This window comes from Ranitomeya imitator, chromosome 5 (genome assembly GCF_032444005.1).
Source record: "Ranitomeya imitator isolate aRanImi1 chromosome 5, aRanImi1.pri, whole genome shotgun sequence".
Classification (NCBI taxonomy): domain Eukaryota; kingdom Metazoa; phylum Chordata; class Amphibia; order Anura; family Dendrobatidae; genus Ranitomeya; species Ranitomeya imitator.
Genome location: NC_091286.1, coordinates 204229047 through 204243407, shown reverse-complemented (window position 1 = coordinate 204243407; position 14361 = coordinate 204229047). Strand labels below are relative to the sequence as shown.

At 49.1% G+C, this 14361-nt stretch overlaps 1 protein-coding gene across 1 annotated transcript in view; it reads right to left on the bottom strand.

Annotated features, from left to right (window-relative positions):
• Nucleotides 1-14075, bottom strand: part of MAP3K4 (mitogen-activated protein kinase kinase kinase 4) — a 115913-nt gene extending 101838 nt beyond the window's left edge. The window contains exon 1 of the mRNA XM_069769521.1: nucleotides 13864-14075. Coding sequence (XP_069625622.1) covers nucleotides 13864-13868 — 5 coding nt within the window. The 5' untranslated portion in view covers nucleotides 13869-14075. The remainder of the gene's footprint in view (nucleotides 1-13863) is intronic.
• Nucleotides 14076-14361: the final 286 nt, after the last annotated feature.

The following is a 14361-nucleotide window of genomic DNA, read 5'->3' as shown; positions in this document are numbered from 1 at the left end:
GCACACAGCTGTGGAGAAAAGCATGTTCGCCATACCATAAAGGTCACTAGTGAAAAGCGTCCTAACAGTGGGCTGAATGGAGAAACACCCAGTGCTCTGCACTTCCACTTGCTGGGAACAATTTTCCACTGTAATGAAGTCACACCCACCCATGGCTGCCAACCTGTATCCAGTCTGCATCCAAAGGTTAAAGCTGAAGGAAAGCGGGACTGCATGAGCTCTCCGACATAGGGAGAAGGGGTGTAGGCGACAACGAGCATGCTCCAGTCCCTCCACTGCACCAGCACTGGCAGGAAAGTGCGCTAGTGAAAGCATCAACATTTCCTGCTCACATTTCACTTTTGGTGGGACTATGACTGCAGACCTAGCAAGTGCTCGCTGCATCTGCTCTGCCAGCAAGAACCACAAAGCCAGAGACCGAAAACATGCCACAGACCTAGGACAACCTGCCCAATACTGGTATATCAGCTTGGAAGACACAGCCATTGTAGCAGGGCAGAGCTGCTGCGGTTCACCTGTTTGCAGGAACAATTATGTGCAGAATTGGTGCAGAACTGCACTGTGATTTACAGTACAATGTAAATCAATGTGGAAAAAAAGTGGTGCAGAAAAATCTGCGCAGAACCACTGCAGATTTCAAAGAAGTGCATGTCACTTTTGTGCAGTTCTGCAGCGTTTCTGCGCAGATTTTTCTGCACCATGTGCACAGCTTTTTTTTTTTCACATTGATTTACATTGCACTGCACAGAAACTGGATCAAATCTGCAGATGCAGATTTAGTGCAGAAAATTCTGCACCACATTTCCTACGTGTGCACATAGCCTTAACACCTCATTCAGATGTCAGGATTTTTCATACGCCAAAAAAAAAAAAAAAATTGTACCAGTGTCATCAGCGATTTGGATCCGTGAGTCATCAGCGATTCTAAAGCACGGATAAGTAAATAAAAAGACAAAGTTTCTCCTATACGCTACAACAATAAATCCATGTCGGAGCACGGGGGGTGGCATCGGAGCATAGGGGGGTGGGATTGGAGCATGGGGGGGGGGGCAGCCACACTCCGCCCACGCACTTCCTGCTGCAGCGGTTCTGCACCACAAACCGCAGAAAACCCGCAGATATTTTTTTCGTCTGCGGGTTTTACTGCGGGTTTGACCCTCACAAAGGAGGTCAATGGGTGCAGAACCGCTGCAGTTCCGCACAAAGAAGTGACATGGTCCTTCTTTTTTACCGCAGCTATTCAGCGCGGCTTTTTTAGTGAATTTCCGCAATGTGGGCACAGCGGTTCCTGTTTTCCATAGGGTTACATTGTACTGTACCCTGCATGGAAAACAGCTGCGGACCCGCAGCGGCAAAATCGCGGCGGTTCCGCAGTAAAAAACGCATTGTGTGAACATGGCCTAATAGTTGTTTTTTTTTTACTTGAGACCAAAAAAAATGACGCCCTGTGAAACAGACTAAGGCTATGTGCACATGTTGCAGATTTAACTGTGGAATTTGCTGTGCAGATTCTGCATTTCATGGCAGAAAATGCAGGTCAGAATCTGCGCCTTTTTTCCGTATGTGTACACGTTGCAGATTTTTGTGCAGATTTCTTCCTTTTTTCCCCCTGCAGATTTCTATTATGGAATGGGTGCAGAAACGCAGCAGATACGCAGCAGATCTGCACAAAATAAGTGACATGGTGCTTTTTTTGAATCTGCTGCGTTTTCCGTGCAGATTTTTCCGCACCATTAGCACAGCATTTTTTGTTTTGCCATTGATTTACATTGTACTGTAAATCACTTGCAGATCTGCAGCGTTTGTGCGGAAAAAAAAGCTGCAGATCTGCAGGAAATCTGCAACATGTGCACATATCCTAACACACAAATTAAATGGCTCCATACCACAACAACGTATTTGTTGCTGAGACCAGATGGTATGTCTGAGCACATTAGCATGTTCAGACACTTTTCATATAATTCTTCCCAACCAGCAGGCACAGATGCTTGCTACACTGTGCCACTTCTCCCTCAGCAGGCTGTTACATTCCTCAACAATCCCTTGTTTTCCTACCACCGTCCACCTGACAACGAGACTACACTGTGACAAGGACCCAGAATGCCAAAAAGAAGCAACTTCCACATTTGTACCGCACCTCCACACTGAAGGGACCAATTCATCATTGCATTTGTGCCTTTCATTGTCTAATTTTTGGTGTTTATTGCATGTTTTTTTTAAAGCCTACATTATGTATTTGCCTGTTTGTTTTTATAGTCATAGTGATGAGGAAGGTTTGAGGTTTATGGACGTTTTTGCCAAATTTCTCATTTGCAACCTTTTGAAAAATAGGAATATTTTTGGTGCAGATGTATTCCACAGCTTTCATTGCAGGTTTACTGTGGATCTGCAGTGTTTTTTTCCCGAGCAGAAACACTGTAGATCCGCAAGTGATTTACAGTACAATGTAAATCAATAAAAAACAAAAATGCTGTGCTAATGGTGCGGAAAGCGTTGCGGATTAAAAGAAGGAGCATGTCATTTATTTGTGCGGATCTGCAGCGTTTTTGTACCCATTCCATTATAGAAATCCGCAGGGGTAAAAACGCATCAAATCCGCACCTGCGTTTTCTGCCAAGAGACTCAGAATCCGCACAAAAAATTGCCAGAGGCAAATCCGCAGTGTGCACATAACCTTAAGTAAACCAGATTTTTTTTTTTTTTTTTGCAACATTTCATGAAACATGACTTGTTGCACTAAAAAGTTGAAAGACCAATTTTGACGTTGCAAAATTCATGATCCGTGTGCACCAGTTTGAAGAATTTAGTGCAAAAAAAAAACAAAAATCACAAAGCAAAAACACAAAAGCAACTTCAAAAATATTAGGGCAGCACGGTGGCGCAGTGGTTAGCATTGCAGCTCTGGATTCCTGGGTTCAAACCCCACCAAGGACAACATCTGCAAGGAGTTTGTATGTTCTCCCCGTGTTTGCGTGGGTTTCCTCCGGGTACTCCGGTTTCCTCCCGCACTCCAAAGACATACTGATAGGGAATTTAGATAGTTGTCCCCAATGGGGCTCACAATAACAATGCGTGTAAGAAAGTAAAATAAATAAATACTCAAAATGATGAATTGGCGTCATCAACAAATAGCTTTGTTTGAAAATAACAAGTGTAAAATTCACTAGCTTTTAACAGCAACTGCAACCATTTTGCTTGGATACTTTTTCAAACAGTTTAGCATGAAAGAATACAACAGGCAACCAGACCGAGCAGCGCCACCCCGGACCCAGCAGCTGAGCAGCGCCACCCCAGACCCAGCAGCTGAGCAGCGCCACCCCAGACCCAGCAGCTGAGCAGCGCCACCCCAGACCCAGCAGCTGAGCAGCGCCACCCCAGACCCAGCAGCTGAGCAGCGCCACCCCAGACCCAGCAGCTGAGCAGCGCCACCCCAGACCCAGCAGCTGAGCAGCGCCACCCCAGACCCAGCAGCTGAGCAGCGCCACCCCAGACCCAGCAGCTGAGCAGCGCCACCCCAGACCCAGCAGCTGAGCAGCGCCACCCCAGACCCAGCAGCTGAGCAGCGCCACCCCAGACCCAGCAGCTGAGCAGCGCCACCACAGACCCAGCAGCTGAGCAGCGCCACCCCAGACCCAGCAGCTGAGCAGCGCCACCCCAGACCCAGCAGCTGAGCAGCGCCACCCCAGACCCAGCAGCTGAGCAGCGCCACCCCAGACCCAGCAGCTGAGCAGCGCCACCCCAGACCCAGCAGCTGAGCAGCGCCACCCCAGACCCAGCAGCTGAGCAGCGCCACCCCAGACCCAGCAGCTGAGCAGCGCCACCCCAGACCCAGCAGCTGAGCAGTGCCACCCCAGACCCAGCAGCCAGGAAAATAATCTGGGCCATTAGATAAAGCCTGTTTCATTATGCAGGGAGCTGGTCAGTTAATACATTTTACACCTTGAAGTAAACCTGAATACTTAGGACTCAAGATGATTTAGAGCCATAATCCAGCCATAAGGCATGCACTTATTCATACCTTTTATGGCTGTCAGTCACATATGCAGATTGACACGTTTGATGGGGCATTGCTTTCATACAACAGTCCCAATTTTGGAAACAGGAACACATGGGCTACTTGCACAGTGAACAAGTCTGTATGATCATGTTCACACACCACCAAGAAACCTGAAGACACAAAAGAGAATAGTAAAACCAAAAACACTCAGTTTGAAAAAATGTTGCAGTAATCCGCAAGTGCTAGTAAAAGATGTAAAAAACAGGGTATTTGGTTGATACGTTTTTTGCAAAAAATGTATACTAAGCTGCTCTACCAATCTTCACGGTATACCCTTATCAGAGCAGTCCTAACTAATGTATGCAATCCCTATCTGATGTATTTAAAAACCTGATCATCTGTATATAACCTGTGTGAACAGGGTTCAGAGAGGAAAAATCCATGTGTGCATACAGGGCAGAACAGCTTTTGTGCAGATAGCCCAAGAGGAGTATACCGTGAAGATTGGTAGAGCAGCTTGGTGGTGTGTGAACATGATCCTACAGACTTGTTCACTGTGCAAGTGGCCCATGTGTTCCTGTTTCCATAATTGTTCTCTTGTGTCTACAAGACTGGGGAGTTCCACCACTCCTCTTGGGCTATCTGCACAAAAGCTGTTCTGCCCTGTATGCACACATGGATTTTTCCTCTCTGAACCCTGTTCACACAGGTTATATACAGATGATCAGGTTTTTAAATACATCAGATAGGGATTGCATACATTAGTTAGGACTGCTCTGATAAGGGTATACCGTGAAGATTGGTAGAGCAGCTTAGTATACATTTTTTGCAAAAAACGTATCAACCAAATACCCTGTTTTTTACATCTTTTACTAGCACTTGCGGATTACTGCAACATTTTTTCAAACTGAGTGTTTTTGGTTTTACTATTCTCTTTTGTGTCTTCAGGTTTCTTGGTGGTGTGTGAACATGATCATACAGACTTGTTCACTGTGCAAGTAGCCCATGTGTTCCTGTTTCCATAATTGTTCTCTTGTGTCTACAAGACTGGGGAGTTCCACCACTCCTCTTGGGCTATCTGCACAAAAGCTGTTCTGCCCTGTATGCACACATGGATTTTTCCTCTCTGAACCCTGTTCACACAGGTTATATACAGATGATCAGGTTTTTAAATACATCAGATAGGGATTGCATACATTAGTTAGGACTGCTCTGATAAGGGTATACCGTGAAGATTGGTAGAGCAGCTTAGTATACATTTTTTGCAAAAAACGTATCAACCAAATACCCTGTTTTTTACATCTTTTACTAGCACTTGCGGATTACTGCAACATTTTTTCAAACTGAGTGTTTTTGGTTTTACTATTCTCTTTTGTGTCTTCAGGTTTCTTGGTGGTGTGTGAACATGATCATACAGACTTGTTCACTGTGCAAGTAGCCCATGTGTTCCTGTTTCCATAATTGTTCTCTTGTGTCTACAAGACTGGGGAGTTCCACCACTCCTCTTGGGCTATCTGCACAAAAGCTGTTCTGCCCTGTATGCACACATGGATTTTTCCTCTCTGAACCCTGTTCACACAGGTTATATACAGATGATCAGGTTTTTAAATACATCAGATAGGGATTGCATACATTAGTTAGGACTGCTCTGATAAGGGTATACCGTGAAGATTGGTAGAGCAGCTTAGTATACATTTTTTGCAAAAAACGTATCAACCAAATACCCTGTTTTTTACATCTTTTACTAGCACTTGCGGATTACTGCAACATTTTTTCAAACTGAGTGTTTTTGGTTTTACTATTCTCTTTTGTGTCTTCAGGTTTCTTGGTGGTGTGTGAACATGATCATACAGACTTGTTCACTGTGCAAGTAGCCCATGTGTTCCTGTTTCCATAATTGTTCTCTTGTGTCTACAAGACTGGGGAGTTCCACCACTCCTCTTGGGCTATCTGCACAAAAGCTGTTCTGCCCTGTATGCACACATGGATTTTTCCTCTCTGAACCCTGTTCACACAGGTTATATACAGATGATCAGGTTTTTAAATACATCAGATAGGGATTGCATACATTAGTTAGGACTGCTCTGATAAGGGTATACCGTGAAGATTGGTAGAGCAGCTTAGTATACATTTTTTGCAAAAAACGTATCAACCAAATACCCTGTTTTTTACATCTTTTACTAGCACTTGCGGATTACTGCAACATTTTTTCAAACTGAGTGTTTTTGGTTTTACTATTCTCTTTTGTGTCTTCAGGTTTCTTGGTGGTGTGTGAACATGATCATACAGACTTGTTCACTGTGCAAGTAGCCCATGTGTTCCTGTTTCCATAATTGTTCTCTTGTGTCTACAAGACTGGGGAGTTCCACCACTCCTCTTGGGCTATCTGCACAAAAGCTGTTCTGCCCTGTATGCACACATGGATTTTTCCTCTCTGAACCCTGTTCACACAGGTTATATACAGATGATCAGGTTTTTAAATACATCAGATAGGGATTGCATACATTAGTTAGGACTGCTCTGATAAGGGTATACCGTGAAGATTGGTAGAGCAGCTTAGTATACATTTTTTGCAAAAAACGTATCAACCAAATACCGTTTTTTACATCTTTTACTAGCACTTGCGGATTACTGCAACATTTTTTCAAACTGAGTGTTTTTGGTTTTACTATTCTCTTTTGTGTTAACAGTCCCAATTTGCAGTCTGACCACCGCCTCATGGGCGTGAATGACATTGTACCCTGCCCACAGCTTGGGTCAGGAGACTGAAATCTTGTGCATTAGCGCCACTTCCTTCCTCCCTGGGCAGGTGCAATGTGTGGGTGAAAGTCAGGCAGTGTCCCCCCAACTTCACTGCATCGGTGGATGCAAAACTGGTAGTGGCATTTAGGAAAGGATTATGTGGCATACTTACCGTATGTCACATGAGAGCCTAGCCTTAAGATACCTTCACACTGAGCAACTTTACAACGAGAACGACAGCGATCCGTGACGTTGCAGCGTCCTGGATAGCGATCTCGTTGTGTTTGACACGCAGCAGCGATCAGGATCCTGCTGTGACATCGCTGGTCGGAGCTAGAAGTCCAGAACTTTATTTGGTCGTCAGGTCGGCGTGATTCATCATGTTTGACAGCAAAAGCAACGATGCCAGCAATGTTTCTTCATGGAGCTAACAACCAGCGAGAACGATAATTACGTCACTGGATCGCTCCTGCATCGTTCTGGAGTTGCTGTGTTTGACATCTCTACAGCGACCTAAACAGCGACGCTCCAGCGATCTAGTTTTGGTCGGATCGTTGTCTATATCGCTGGAGCGTCGTTTAGTGTAACGGTACCTTTAGGATTTCTTCAAATACAACTTTTTTCTAGCGTTTTTTTCTGCAGCCAGAAGCTGTTCTCTTGGCAGTAAAAATTCTGTGTTCCAAAAGCAGGTTTCACTGTTTTTGTACATTTGTGATTTGTCTACAGATCATGTTTAAAGAGAAACTGTCACTAGGTTTTGCCCATATAACCTATGGCCCGAACCTTTCAGCCCCATGTGACTGCATTCTAGCATGCTGTATATATACCCCGTAAGGAAAGGTTCACACACTGGGCATTTTTGCAGCGTTTTTATTTGCACATTTTCAGCTGTGTTTTACACTACCAGCAAAGCCTATGAGATTTCAGAAATCTCATGTACACAGCTTGGTTTTCTTGTACTGGGTCACTTTGCTTGGTTTATGCACAATGGAACATGTCACCTTCAGCATTTTTTCACTGTTTTTTACCCATTGAAAGTAATGGGTTGTGAAAAAAACACAGGTATCAGGTTTTGCTACATTTTTGTGACAAAACCTTATAACTTAGAATGATTTTTTTTTTGTCACTGAACTGTATCAGCATGCATAAGAGACAAATATAGCATGACAAAATGCAGCAAAACCTACTTTTTTCTGCAACTTCGTTACTGCAGAAAAAAAGCAGCAGAGATGCCACATGTTAAGGCTACGTTCACATTTGCGTTGTGCGGGGCTGCGTCGGCAACGCAACGCACAACGCAAGCAAAAACGCATGCAAAACGCAGCAAAATGCTGTGTTTTGTGACGCATGCGTTAATTTTTATAGCGCAAAAAAAAATGCAACAAGCAGCGTCCTCTGTGCCCTGACGCTTGCGCCCAAAAAAACGCATGCGTCACAAAACGCATGTCCATGCGCCCCCCATGTTAAATATAGGGGCGCATGGCGCATGCATCGCCGCGGTTGCGCCCGACGCACCGCAAATGTGAACGTAGCCTAACAGTCTAAGGCAAAAAAAAAAAAAACTTTTATTATACTCACCTATGGGGTGGTAAGGTCCAATGCCATCCTCCTCCTCTGATTTGTGCGGATGACGCGTCTTGCGTTATCCACATAGTGTTCTCAATCGAGCTCCTGCACTGGCGCATTACTCTCTGATCTGCAAAGGGCAAAGTACTGTTCTGCGCATGGGCAGGGAAAGACCAAAGAGAGCAAGCGCATTACAGTACTTTGCTATGCCCTAGGCAGGCCAGAGAGTAGTGCCACAGCGCAGGAGCGCAAAGGGGGTCACTGTGTGGGAACGTAGAATGCGGCATCCAGACAAAGCAGAGGACGGCAGTGCAGGAAGAGGGGAGGCACCGGATGAAGACCTGCGACCAGACCGCCCCATAGGCGAGTATAAGGCCGGAGTCACACTACCGTATAACACGGCCGAGTGCCACGCGATAAAACATCGCATAGTACTTGGCCCAGTGTTACACTATGGGGCAGCTCAGATCTGCAAGACTCTGTTCACTCACACCCATACAAGTCTATGGGTGCGAATAAAACATCGCATTGAACTGGGATATCACAAAACTGCAGTGTGATTCCCGCCGACGCTGGCAGCAGGGGAGATGGAGAAATTACTTTCTCTGTCTCCTCCGCAGCTGTGCTCCAAACCTGTCATGTAAGAATGATCGGAGCACAGACACTGGGATCACGCTCGTAGCAGAGCAGGAGCCAAGGGTAAGTGGCATATCGCATCGGATGCTATACACTAGTGACACCGGCCTAATAAAAAGTCTTTTTTTTGCCTAGCAGAGCGAAATGGAGTCATATGTAAAGCAATAGTTCCCATCGTTTTTTGCACTCTCATAGCTTTCTAACAGTGAAAACCCACTGAAAGAATTGACAAGCTGCAGAGATTTACAAGCATGCGCCTCTCTGAAGCCGGGACACATACCCCCGGCTTCAGAGGATCAATGATGAGGGGAAGAAGCCGTGCGCATGTGAGAGGCAAGTATAGTGCTTGTGATGTCACCAGCTATTATAAGTTATGTCATCGTGGCCACAGGGGCGCACAAGTGGTGAAGGGTTTCTATTATACGGTACTTTTCCTATGATTATTCCTCGTGGTTTGGGCTTATAAATACTAAGGTAAAAAACTGACCAAATACTGATAGTGTGACTGTGGCCTAAAGGCAGGCGGCAATCGGCAGATGCTGAAAGCAGAAACAATGAGAACCTGATGCAGGCATAATGGAGATTACAGCTGTAGTTATGGGCAACAGCTTCCCTATAGTAAGAGTGCTGTGCTACTGCCGGGATACAAGGGTCGGCTCGGAGCCCTCCACCATAAGTTACCAGCACCCTACACACAGCTGCTGCAGCACCGCTTCCCAGTAGTAAGAGTGCTGTGCTACTGCCGGGATACAAGGGTCGGCTCGGAGCCCTCCACCATAACATTAGTGACCAGCACCCTACACACAGCTGCTGCAGCACCGCTTCCCAGTAGTAAGAGTGCTGTGCTACTGCCGGGATACAAGGGTCGGCTCGGAGCCCTCCACCATAAGTTACCAGCACCCTACACACAGCTGCTGCAGCACCGCTTCCCAGTAGTAAGAGTGCTGTGCTACTGCCGGGATACAAGGGTCGGCTCGGAGCCCTCCACCATAACAGAAGTGACCAGCACCCTACACACAGCTGCTGCAGCACCGCTTCCCAGTAGTAAGAGTGCTGTGCTACTGCCGGGATACAAGGGTCGGCTCGGAGCCCTCCACTATAACAGAAGTGACCAGCACCCTACACACAGCTGCTGCAGCACCGCTTCCCTTTAGTAAGAGTGCTGTGCTACTGCCGGGATACAAGGGTCGGCTCGGAGCCCTCCACCATAACATTAGTGACCAGCACCCTACACACAGCTGCTGCAGCACTGCTTCCCTGTAGTAAGAGTGCTGTGCTACTGCTGGGATACAAGGGTCGGCTCGAAGCCCTCCACCATAACATTAGTGACCAGCACCCTACACACAGCTGCTGCAGCACCGCTTCCCAGTAGTAAGAATGCTGTGCTACTGCCGGGATACAAGGGTCGGCTCGGAGCCCTCCACCATAACATTAGTGACCAGCACCCTACACACAGCTGCTGCAGCACCGCTTCCCAGTAGTAAGAATGCTGTGCTACTGCCGGGATACAAGGGTCGGCTCGGAGCCCTCCACCATAACATTAGTGACCAGCACCCTACACACAGCTGCTGCAGCACCGCTTCCCAGTAGTAAGAGTGCTGTGCTACTGCCGGGATACAAGGGTCGGCTCGGAGCCCTCCACCATAACATTAGTGACCAGCACCCTACACACAGCTGCTGCAGCACCGCTTCCCAGTAGTAAGAGTGCTGTGCTACTGCCGGGATACAAGGGTCGGCTCGGAGCCCTCCACCATAACATTAGTGACCAGCACCCTAAACACAGCTGCTGCAGCACCGCTTCCCAGTAGTAAGAGTGCTGTGCTACTGCCGGGATACAAGGGTCGGCTCGGAGCCCTCCACTATAACAGAAGTGACCAGCACCCTACACACAGCTGCTGCAGCACCGCTTCCCAGTAGTAAGAGTGCTGTGCTACTGCTGGGATACAAGGGTCGGCTCAAAGCCCTCCACCATAACATTAGTGACCAGCACCCTACACACAGCTGCTGCAGCACCGCTTCCCAGTAGTAAGAATGCTGTGCTACTGCCGGGATACAAGGGTCGGCTCGGAGCCCTCCACCATAACATTAGTGACCAGCACCCTACACACAGCTGCTGCAGCACCGCTTCCCAGTAGTAAGAATGCTGTGCTACTGCTGGGATACAAGGGTCGGCTCAAAGCCCTCCACCATAACATTAGTGACCAGCACCCTACACACAGCTGCTGCAGCACCGCTTCCCAGTAGTAAGAATGCTGTGCTACTGCCGGGATACAAGGGTCGGCTCGGAGCCCTCCACCATAACATTAGTGACCAGCACCCTACACACAGCTGCTGCAGCACCGCTTCCCAGTAGTAAGAGTGCTGTGCTACTGCCGGGATACAAGGGTCGGCTCGGAGCCCTCCACTATAACAGAAGTGACCAGCACCCTACACACAGCTGCTGCAGCACCGCTTCCCAGTAGTAAGAGTGCTGTGCTACTGCCGGGATACAAGGGTCGGCTCGGAGCCCTCCACTATAACAGAAGTGACCAGCACCCTACACACAGCTGCTGCAGCACCGCTTCCCAGTAGTAAGAATGCTGTGCTACTGCCGGGATACAAGGGTCGGCTCGGAGCCCTCCACCATAACATTAGTGACCAGCACCCTACACACAGCTGCTGCAGCACCGCTTCCCAGTAGTAAGAGTGCTGTGCTACTGCCGGGATACAAGGGTCGGCTCGGAGCCCTCCACCATAACATTAGTGACCAGCACCCTACACACAGCTGCTGCAGCACCGCTTCCCAGTAGTAAGGGTGCTGTGCTACTGCCGGGATACAAGGGTCGGCTCGGAGCCCTCCACCATAACATTAGTGACCAGCACCCTACACACAGCTGCTGCAGCACCGCTTCCCAGTAGTAAGGGTGCTGTGCTACTGCCGGGATACAAGGGTCGGCTCGGAGCCCTCCACCATAACATTAGTGACCAGCACCCTACACACAGCTGCTGCAGCACTGCTTCCCTGTAGTAAGAATGCTGTGCTACTGCCGGGATACAAGGGTCGGCTCGAAGCCCTCCACCATAACAGAAGTGACCAGCACCCTACACACAGCTGCTGCAGCACTGCTTCCCTGTAGTAAGAATGCTGTGCTACTGCCGGGATACAAGGGTCGGCTCGGAGCCCTCCACCATAACATTAGTGACCAGCACCCTACACACAGCTGCTGCAGCACTGCTTCCCTGTAGTAAGAATGCTGTGCTACTGCTGGGATACAAGGGTCGGCTCGAAGCCCTCCACCATAACATTAGTGACCAGCACCCTACACACAGCTGCTGCAGCACTGCTTCCCTGTAGTAAGAATGCTGTGCTACTGCCGGGATACAAGGGTCGGCTCGGAGCCCTCCACCATAACATTAGTGACCAGCACCCTACACACAGCTGCTGCAGCACCGCTTCCCAGTAGTAAGAGTGCTGTGCTACTGCTGGGATACAAGGGTCGGCTCGGAGCCCTCCACCATAACATTAGTGACCAGCACCCTACACACAGCTGCTGCAGCACCGCTTCCCAGTAGTAAGAGTGCTGTGCTACTGCCGGGATACAAGGGTCGGCTCGGAGCCCTCCACTATAACAGAAGTGACCAGCACCCTACACACAGCTGCTGCAGCACCGCTTCCCAGTAGTAAGAGTGCTGTGCTACTGCCGGGATACAAGGGTCGGCTCGGAGCCCTCCACCATAACATTAGTGACCAGCACCCTACACACAGCTGCTGCAGCACCGCTTCCCAGTAGTAAGAGTGCTGTGCTACTGCCAGGATACAAGGGTCGGCTCGGAGCCCTCCACCATAACATTAGTGACCAGCACCCTACACACAGCTGCTGCAGCACCGCTTCCCAGTAGTAAGAGTGCTGTGCTACTGCCGGGATACAAGGGTCGGCTCGGAGCCCTCCACCATAACATTAGTGACCAGCACCCTAAACACAGCTGCTGCAGCACCGCTTCCCAGTAGTAAGAGTGCTGTGCTACTGCCGGGATACAAGGGTCGGCTCGGAGCCCTCCACCATAACATTAGTGACCAGCACCCTACACACAGCTGCTGCAGCACCGCTTCCCTGTAGTAAGAGTGCTGTGCTACTGCCGGGATACAAGGGTCGGCTCTGAGCCCTCCACTATAACAGAAGTGACCAGCACCCTACACACAGCTGCTGCAGCACCGCTTCCCAGTAGTAAGAATGCTGTGCTACTGCCGGGATACAAGGGTCGGCTCGAAGCCCTCCACCATAACATTAGTGACCAGCACCCTACACACAGCTGCTGCAGCACCGCTTCCCTGTAGTAAGAGTGCTGTGCTACTGCCGGGATACAAGGGTCGGCTCGAAGCCCTCCACCATAACATTAGTGACCAGCACCCTACACACAGCTGCTGCAGCACCGCTTCCCAGTAGTAAGAGTGCTGTGCTACTGCCGGGATACAAGGGTCGGCTCGGAGCTCTCCACCATAACATTAGTGACCAGCACCCTACACACAGCTGCTGCAGCACCGCTTCCCTGTAATAAGAATGCTGTGCTACTACAGGGATACAACCAGTAGCAAGGAATACAATGGGACAGATGTGTAATCCCCTGAACAATGGCAGAGACCAGAGATCAATCACAGCCTGTGCCAGGAGAGCCATGCCCACTTTGCCTCACACATCATTGTGGCAGGGGCACACTAGCAGATATTCTGCAGGCACCTTGCATCTGTGAATCCCAACATGAAACAACAAGGTGCCGCCACTTTTCACCAACTTGCAGAGAAGTTGCCTCTGCTCTGTGCCCAGGAATCACTGCTGATGGGGGCACAGGCAGGATGGGAGCTTTCAATGATGGCACCCGCCAGTGATGCCAACCCCTGCACTGCCTCACTAATGCCACTATACAGACCAATGGAGGGCACCTACCTCATAGGAGCAGAAGTCACGGCCAACGTCCTTATTAAAGCATCCCAGCAGAGTCCATAGAGAAGGTCGCCTCATGCATGGTGCCCACAGTGCCAGGCTCCCCGGCTGCCCCTGGCTTCTTTTTGCTGTCGCCCCCTCTAGCACTAGTGCAGGATGCAAGCGACAAATACGGTAAATGCTAGAGTGTATGGGCTCCTTCCAGGTGTGACGTCATTTCCGGGGGCGTGTCCTATCGGGAGGGGGCGTGTTTTCAGTCATATCATGAAGGCGGCAAAGAAAACCAGCATGATTCTAGTGGACGGCATGGCACATGGAGGTTAGTGGTTTCAGGGTGAAAAAATGCTACTTGCTGCTCGCTATTGGGGGAGGCTCTGTGGTGGGCGACCTGCTTGTCTGTGTGGGGGGCACCGCTGCTGCTGTGGGGGACCCCCGTGGTGGGCTTTGTGGGGGGGGGCACCGCTGCTGCTGTGGGGGACTCCCGTGGTGGGCTTTGTGGGG